Source organism: Lygodium microphyllum, chromosome 26 (genome assembly GCF_053477565.2).
Source record: "Lygodium microphyllum isolate KBCC chromosome 26, Lygodium_microphyllum_v1.1.10, whole genome shotgun sequence".
In the NCBI taxonomy this organism is placed as follows: Eukaryota; Viridiplantae; Streptophyta; class Polypodiopsida; order Schizaeales; family Lygodiaceae; genus Lygodium; species Lygodium microphyllum.
This window is the reverse complement of record NC_141160.1, coordinates 88,855,849-88,864,376: the sequence shown is the minus strand read 5'-3', so window position 1 is coordinate 88,864,376 and position 8,528 is coordinate 88,855,849. Positions and strand designations below refer to the sequence as shown.

General features: G+C 40.9%; 1 protein-coding gene across 2 annotated transcripts; it reads right to left on the bottom strand.

Moving 5' to 3' along the window:
* Nucleotides 1–3,073: 3,073 nt before the first annotated feature.
* LOC148013514 (uncharacterized) lies at nucleotides 3,074–6,646 on the bottom strand. Of its 2 annotated transcripts, none has more exons than XM_087668383.1 (2): nucleotides 5,587–6,476; nucleotides 3,074–5,471 (listed from the first exon to the last, which is right to left on the bottom strand). In XM_087668383.1, exon 2 carries the CDS (start codon nucleotides 5,418–5,420, stop codon nucleotides 4,107–4,109), a length of 1,314 nt encoding a protein of 437 aa, XP_087524509.1. In that variant the 5' UTR covers nucleotides 5,421–5,471; nucleotides 5,587–6,476; the 3' UTR covers nucleotides 3,074–4,106. The 2 variants fall into 2 exon arrangements, with proteins under 2 accessions (XP_087524509.1, XP_087524508.1); XM_087668382.1 differs by lacking the exon at nucleotides 5,587–6,476 and adding an exon at nucleotides 6,514–6,646 and having other exon boundaries at nucleotides 3,075–5,471.
* Between the last annotated feature and the right edge of the window lie 1,882 nt (nucleotides 6,647–8,528).

The following is an 8,528-nucleotide window of genomic DNA, read 5'->3' as shown; positions in this document are numbered from 1 at the left end:
TAATTGCTCTACTTAGGTTCAACTCCCGCAAGGGAACATTTACTTAGCCAAAAGAATTGTAATTAAGAATCGTGTTTTGATTCACTATAAATGGCACCTAACCATTTTTGGTCCTATAGTCCCATACATGTCGTCTACGTTTATTGGCCTTCTTAGTTTCAAGCTTCTCTATGTGACCAGGCGGGTTAGATATAACCTATGGGTAGTGCCCCAAATGTTGTATATATCACTTTTACCTTCTAATATGATTTACCGGATCATTGCCTCCCAAAAAGAGGAAGGGTAGATTCTTCTCTTCTCTTCTCTTGCGGCCGCCGCCGCGCCCTCGCGGCCCGCACGTCGCATGTGTCTCTGTGTACACATGTGACCTAGAAGTCAAAATTCGCCATAAGCCTCTCAGGGTCTTCTCTTAACCCGCTCTTTGACAGTTCCAGCTACTCGCACTGACTTCAACTCCTGTTAGGCTGTCGACCTCGCCATCATCAATTTCCTTGTACAGATCCTTAGGGTCCTTGTCATCAACAGTGCACCCTAAACATACAAAAGTACCGAGGATCTCCTTGATCATGGCTACGAGCGCCGTCGGCGTTGGGCGATGCCTCATGATGCACACGATCTTGATGACATCGTCGAGGCCAACGTTGCCATTGCGCTTGATGTTCTTGGTCTTCTTGCAATCATGCCCAGGCTCCTTCAAGGCCTTGATGACCAGGGCGGCCATAGCTGATTCTACTAATCGAGTGTCAAATCATTGATTTTGGTACTGTGCAGGTGTGCGCTGTATGTAGAGACGTGGAGGCAGGCAAGATGCTGCTACCGGAAACATGGGCGTGGCAGCTCCACCAGAGGGACATACGCAAGAACCTTAACCAATTGAAATACAAATAGGGCTCCAATGTCCGCCTAAAGACCAGAAGTGAAGTGGGATCTGATTGTTGTGAATGAGGAGAGTCATTATTAAGTACCACGTTACCAATAGTATGTATATTAGGCAGAACATCAAACGACAAATAAGTAACCTAAATGTCCGCGAGGATTGAGTCACAACTACTTTTGTGTCTGAGAGAGAGAGAGAGTAAACCCATAAAAATGACAGAGAGAAGTTTGGAGTGCTTCCTGAAAGGTTTATGCTCATGTCTGTGTCTAAGTGGGATACACAATGCACAAACAGGAGAGTTTGTAGCTTTTCCTTAAGTTAATCCCCAGTCAAACTTTATCTTTACAAGGTAAGAGTTAATACCCTAAGTCTTCCCATTAATTTGCTGGGTCATGTAGTTGCTCTGCTTAAAGTGGCCTATCCCATAGCCCTATGTTTGTTCCTCTTTGCCCAACTACTCAAATCATGCTCAAGGAATGATCTGATTTTTGTTAGGTAGTGACCAATAGTAATAGTCCTAAAAGTATTAGGGATCATAGGATCTGCACTCTTGAAGAGCTGTACACTAGCATTGTCAGTCCAACTGCTCGGGCATCCTTCACCAACGACATCTGTAATACATGTGAATTGGGCATGCAGGACTAATTTTGGGCCTTTCCTATTTGCACTATCATATTATTTATACGTTGTTAAATTCTTGGGCGGATGAAAAACTTGAATGTGTCATAAGGACTTTAAGGCAGGGATATAGCAAGCACCTGCAATGCAATAAGCTATTACATTGAATGTGCCTTTAGGACTTTTAAGGTAGGGATATAGCAAACATCTGCAATGTAATAGCTATAAGCTAGATGGTAGAATGTTCCGTTAACTTTAGAGCTGTTCCAATGATTACCTTTCACCCTTTTTGACATTTATAACATTATTTGGTAATGCAATTTATGCAATCAAGTCCAATGACAAGCCCCCGCCCTCAACCCCGGTCAGTGCAAATCACCAACCTGGTGTCGTGCTTTGTGCAGCCTACGCACGGAATGCTTAGTGAATATTTAGTGGGCATCTTTGGCCCTTCATTCAGAGCACCAAAAGCACCTATATCAAGGCTTTGATTTACATCGAGAGTATGGTATCTTTCTTTAACAAATGCATATTCGAAGTCCCTTTTGGAATGCAACCGGGCCAGAACTGTGTTTGACCAAGGCATAGCAACTGATCCAGATGTGTGCCAAATGAGGTACATATTACCCTCAAAACAGTTTTTAAAATACGTCTGTGAACATTGACCATCAATGAGAGTACATGTTGAGAATGGCTATGCAGTGCATTGATGACCTGTGGAGTGACTATTCCAAATCCAACTAGTAGATGTCGTCCATGGTCTATGGAGTGACTACTACTGATTCAACCAGGTATCACATCTATCTACTGTAAATAATCTCATAAGTCTGTAATGCATCCATGATTACGTTCGAAATATGCCAATTGGAAATGTTAAGAGAAGAAACGTGTTTTAGTTGCACGGTAGAAAGATAAAGTATTACGAACCTTTCAAAAACAAGGCTAAAAGAGCTCAGTTAGTCGAGTGTTGGTTTGTCATAAGAAACAAGAACTGATGCCAGTACAAGCAAGTAGGGGGCAGTGGGAACGAGATACCTCCACTCCAACCTGCTCATGTCGAGAGGAACTGGGGGAGAGTACTGTCTACCAAAACCTTCTGAGTCCCTGCTAGGGCTTGTGGAAATGGCTGTTTTAAGGGCAGTTTAGTAGCGCTATCAAATGAAACGAGCTGTAGGATGTCAGTAGCCAGTCATGAACCAATCACACAACGCTTTCACAGACCACCTTTGGCGGTTATGCCTTGAATGCATAAATTTAGTCGGCCTTTCAAACTCCACGCAACCACAATGAAGTTCACCATTATACTATGGCTGTGTTGCACCTGGTAGCGCTGGAGCAACCCAGCCCTAGATGAATAAACAAGTGACTTAAAATGATACAATACAAAATTAGAGCCAAGTAAATGTGTAAAGTCTTTTGCCAAGGATACAAAAGAACCAAGTATAAGACAAAAAATCCCAGACTCCAACTCTCACATGGATAGAACTAGTAATGGATTTACTATTCATAGCCAGTGCTGTTGTGTAACTTCTCTTTGCGCCCAGATTATGAGATCCAATAACTATTTTTAAGAATAAAGTAGAAATAATGAAGGTTGCAATTGACAAGATCGTGATTTCTTTGTAGTTCCTGTCTGATAGAGGGGGCTAACAGGCAAGACGATGTCAAACTATTAGCTTTCCCTCTATCACCAACCTCTTTACATCTGCTTTTGTCACTTCCTAGCTGCACTCCATGCCACCAGAGATAATGGGCCACTAAGTGTGTCATCAATGGTTTCATCACCATCCAGAGTTTCCACAAAAGCAGTTCCTAGCTTTTTAAGCTTGGTCGCAAGAGTTCTTTTGTGTTTCATCTTGCTCTCACCTAAGTCCTAAAGCTTTGAACCTAATGTCCAGAAATGTGTTTGAATGAAGTACAGTTGACAAATCCACCTTTATGTTTGGGTGTTGCATACTCTGTGTCCATTTTGTTTTCAACATGCTACAAAATTAGAACATTGGTTATATCTAGAGTGCAACTAATTAATTCGCAAGATACAATTTTTTTTATAAAAAAAAATCCCATTAGGAACACTGAGGATCAACCACACTCATCTGCACCTCTTGAAATGCAATAGCAACAACTTTCATGGTGAAAAGGCGACCTGTTAAGAAGCTTGCACAACAAAAATCTGAAGGTGGAGATTCAAAGAGCAATGACGGTAAACAAACTTTCTTGCTTAATAATCCAAGCCTTCCACCTGATAAAAATATAGAGGCTGCTTCAGCCTCAATGTGAGTTGACATGCTTTGAGTGGCAAACAAACCACAGTATCCCCTAGGCATCAACTTACTTTTCCAAGTATATTTCCTGACATTCTACAGCTACCATGTAGCTATACTTCTTTTCTTTAAAATGCCCCTTTCCATAGCAGGGCTTGCAGCATACTCTATACAAAGAGTATTAACCAGGAACAGTTTTTGCTGCAGTGCAACGTAAGCGTTAGCTTTTAAGCACTATAGGCTTCACACCTCCAAATAGGGTGCTCAAAATACTCTGCATGTAGTGTATTGCAAAACATCTAGAAAAGGTTTGCAGATCTAATCCCTGCAAAAACTCATGAAATCAATCACGCAGCAGCTTCAACTCTTTTGGCAGGCCGCTCTATAGGTCCTGCTGGCGAAGGTCCCCTAAAACCAGTTGTAACTCTGTCATGCACACACAAATGGAAGGGAGTAGGCTTAATGTTGTTCTCACGGGAAGAGCAGCAATGCCTACAAACACCTGTGAACATGTGATTCTCACTTTCAAATGCTGCCAATCCTTGTTGCACCACACCTCGCATCTGGGAGAGAGCCTGCTGAGTAAACTGCAGCTGGCCAAGATCTTGAGCCTGGAAGTTTAGATACTGAGCTTGAGCCTGTTGGAGTTTCAGAGCTGCAACATTAGGAGACGCCAACCCATTTGAAGCAACGGACGGTATTAAAATTGAAGGAGATGTTGGGTGTCCACCTGAGATGGACGGAAGACCAGCAGAATTAGGGAAGTTAATGAAACTATTTCTCTGTAGCAGTGCTGGAGACATTGTTGGTATTGAGTCGCTGTACAACAAAGCAGGCTGTGAAGAGACCACCTCATTGTACCTCTCTTGAAATTCTTGTGGAACCTGCTGAGAGACCACACCCTGGAATTGAGCCAGTTGGCTCATTGCTATGTTCAGATCAGATCTGTTGGCAAGTATTCCATCCATCTGACTTTGCGGCCAGAGCCTATCCATACGCTGCATGTCAACTTGCATTGGAGCTGTACTTGAAGAATAGGAACCAGTGGCCTTTAATCCCACCAAGTTGTTGATGTTCTGGTGATTGAAAGTAAGACTGTCAGAAGGCTTTTGATCCCTTCTCAGCAAAATTTTGTCTGGTGATACAGAGTTTTTGAGTCTTTGAGTTCCTGAAATAACAGGCTGCTTTAGAGCGTTATCCAAGCGTGACACCTTACTATTAAAATCTTTCATTCTCCCTTGATGGTCCTGAGGGCCTTGCCATTCTGCAGATGAAGACCAGCTCCTTTCAGGAGATAAAATATTACCAGTATCTCCATTTTCGGAGTCCACATTGCGCCTTCTGTTGCCCCCCCTTCTTTCCCTCTTTGGCTTTTTCAGAGAAACAGAAAAATAGCAATCCTTTTCCCACATTGGATTGTGCTGATTCAATATGCTATTGAAATTTACATGGTCATGGATGGGTAACCTCTGGTACTTGGATGATTTTTTACAGACCAGCACTACTGTCATCTGATTTGCTGGAATGCCCGTTTTCTGACTTAAAAGTGCCTGGAATCGCTTAAAATTCAGGCTTGAATACACAGCAATCTGTCCCTTATCATGTTCATGATCTCCATCATGGAATACAACAGGGTAAGGTGTGGCAAAGCTCTCCATCATTGTACAGATGAGCGCTCAACCATCAAGATTGCTCCAAAATCAGAATTAAACCTGTAGCAGGTGAAAGCCTTACAATCAGGTCTATCGATACCATTGTATTGACACAACGTGCAGCCTTAAATTTATCAATGTCAAACCACAGATAGAAACCTTGTATGCAACTTACTCTTTCCAAGAAATCATGTCTGATCAAAACATAAGGAAAACTCAACAAATACAAGATCGAAGGCACTACTTTAAGCTTCCCTTGCAGCCTGGATAACTCTGACGCTACATGCATGATTTTGCCTAAACATAACCTAAGGTGATTCGAATATGACAGCCTGACCAGCGACAACACACAAGGCTTTTACAGAGGCATTCGAACAAATCAAACAAAGAAAAACAAAACCTGCGTACGCAGGAAGAAGTAGCATAGGATTGAGAGAGGCTATGATAAAGGCAATCGTGGGTAGGTTTGAAAAGTTAGAAGCTACATGCATGCTTTGCCTGACATAAGCTAGGGTTATTCGAATACTACAGCCAGACCAGCGAAAACACAAAAAGGCTTTCTATCAAAGCAATCGAACAAAGGAAAAAACAAAACCTGCACATGCAGAAACAAGAAGCATAAAAAGCGAACTACGATAAAGGCAATCGAACAATGGAAAATTCTGCGTTCATGGAGAGAAGATTTAACAAAGCACAAAGCGTTTACAGAAGCAAATCAAACAAACAAGAAAACCTGCATATGCAGAAAGCAGAAGCATAAAGAGGAAGAAATGCTACGATAGAGGCAATCAAACAATGGAAAGATCCGTACATGAGGAGAGAAGATTTACGAAAGCACGGGAGAGGGGATGGTTATGGACTCCCTCTCTATCTGTGTCTGTGTCTGTGTCTCCGACTGTCTCGTCCTGTATGTAGGAAACGGGAACCATAAAGAGGAAGAAACGCTACGATAGAGGCAATCAAACAATGAAAAAAATCCGCATATGAGTACAGAAGATTTACGAAATCACAGGAGAGGCGATGGTTATGGACTCCCTCTGTGTCTATGTCTCTGACACTCTCATCCTCTATGTAGGAAACAGAAAGGGAACGCAAGAAATACCTGTTGGTCTTGCTTGTAGCAGGACAATGGCGATGGGGGAGAAGCGATCCTCCGATGGGCAACACGCGCTTGGGGTTCTATACGTGTCGGCGTGAGCGATTGGTTTTGTATGGAATGGTATTATATAAATGGATGGAATGAAGAGAGAGAGAGAGAGAGGAGAAATTATATATATATATATATATATATATATAGGAAGGGCGCCCTTTTAACCGCCCCTGACGGACGCCCTGCACCGCCTCTTTTTAAGGGTGGGTGCCTGTGTGTGTATGTTCTTCCAACACATGTTTTGTGTGACCAAGTATAATTCGCATGCAAAGACCCAAAGCCGCTGCCCTATGCCTGCCTTGATTTAGAAAAACTATTCTGAAATTCCATTTTTCGTTTTTGTGAAAGACACACATCCTGCAATTTTCTTTCAAAGCATAAAATACATTCACATATTCAACAAACTAATTTAGAAAACTTAATTCCGAAATTTGCACATTCTACTATGTTTTTCCAAAGCATCCATTAAAAAATACAGGCATGTCTTTAACAAAATAAACATCACATCGAAATTCAAGCAAGGAGGAGAACAAATGCTACAACCTCGTGTTTGTATAAAGCCATCTTCTAATGTATTTTTCGCAACCATTTAAGTTACAAAACCAATTCTCTTCGCCAAAATCAACCATCTCTCAACCCTTTCTTATTTTCTAGTGGGTGGGAAAAAGTTTTTGGTGAACACGTACAACCTCCCTAGCAAGCAAACAAGTTGGCCCAAGAGCAAAGACACCATACAACACTCTATGAAAGAGTAGGAACACAAAGGATTTTTGAGTGCCCTCTAGTAGATTCATTTGCAAGCCTAGACTACATGAAAAATGTCTTTTCTTCTCTCCAGAGAAGACCAAGAAGAGGATAATTAATATTGTGTGGAAAGCCACACCGCCATCTCATGTAGTTTTTAAAATCGAAATTTCCCAAATTTGGTTATTAAATAGGTCCAAAACCTTATTTGACTTAATGACATTGTCAAAAATTAAGGGATACCTATGTCATGCCTATTCAACACGCCAATAAGTCACTTGATGCTAAAGTTTGGATCCCAAATCACACTTCATTCCTCAAAGAGAAACCCTCCCCATTGAACAATTATAAAGAAAGATAATCTATAGTAATATCATCATCCCAAGATGCTAGTCTATGGTTCTATTGTTTAGGAGTTTTTGATAGGACAAGTTAGCACCTTGAAATTTATGAAGGCTACAATAGGACTCGAACTCCTACATGTGCTATGCACATCCAATCATATGAACCTTTTTCTCATCAAATGCAAATTTTTTGTTTCTTATCATGGTGATGTTGTTTGTTATGTTGTTAATGTAAACTATTTCTTCATCATTAGGCTATTCTAGCTCTAACATAATGCTCTTATGATACTAGCACATAGTGAAAACCCTCATCAATTAAGAAAACCTTTGAAGAAAACTTAATCTAGCTAGCTCTCATAACAAGCTTTTTCAACATCTATCATATACACCTCTCTTTTTCATTTTCATCATTGTTGCTCATGAAATAGAGAACATGGAAGCTAGTAGATAATTTTGATAAAAATATGTTTATTTCTCCTACCAATTGGCTTGATGTTGTACTTAAATCTTGTTATTAGCAAGTTCATTTATTGGCCATAGTGGGGTTGATTATTTCTCCTACTAATTGGCTTGATGTTGCACTTAGGTCTTGTGACGTTATTAGCAAGTTCATTTATTGGCCATAGTGGGGTTCTTCTAAAATCCAATCGAGCACATAGTTTATAAAGTCTCAATCAATATGTTTCCCTTCATCCCATCCCATTCCCATATACTTGGTAAAGTATTTACAAATAGGGTAAACACATTCCAATAGTCCCAAGGTTGGATTGGTTGGAGGATTCCATCTTTAAATCACAAAAGTAGTATAGTAAAGGAAGAGTGATATAATATTGCATTGGGTGGGAGGGTCATTTTAACTCACACAAGTAGTAAGACAAG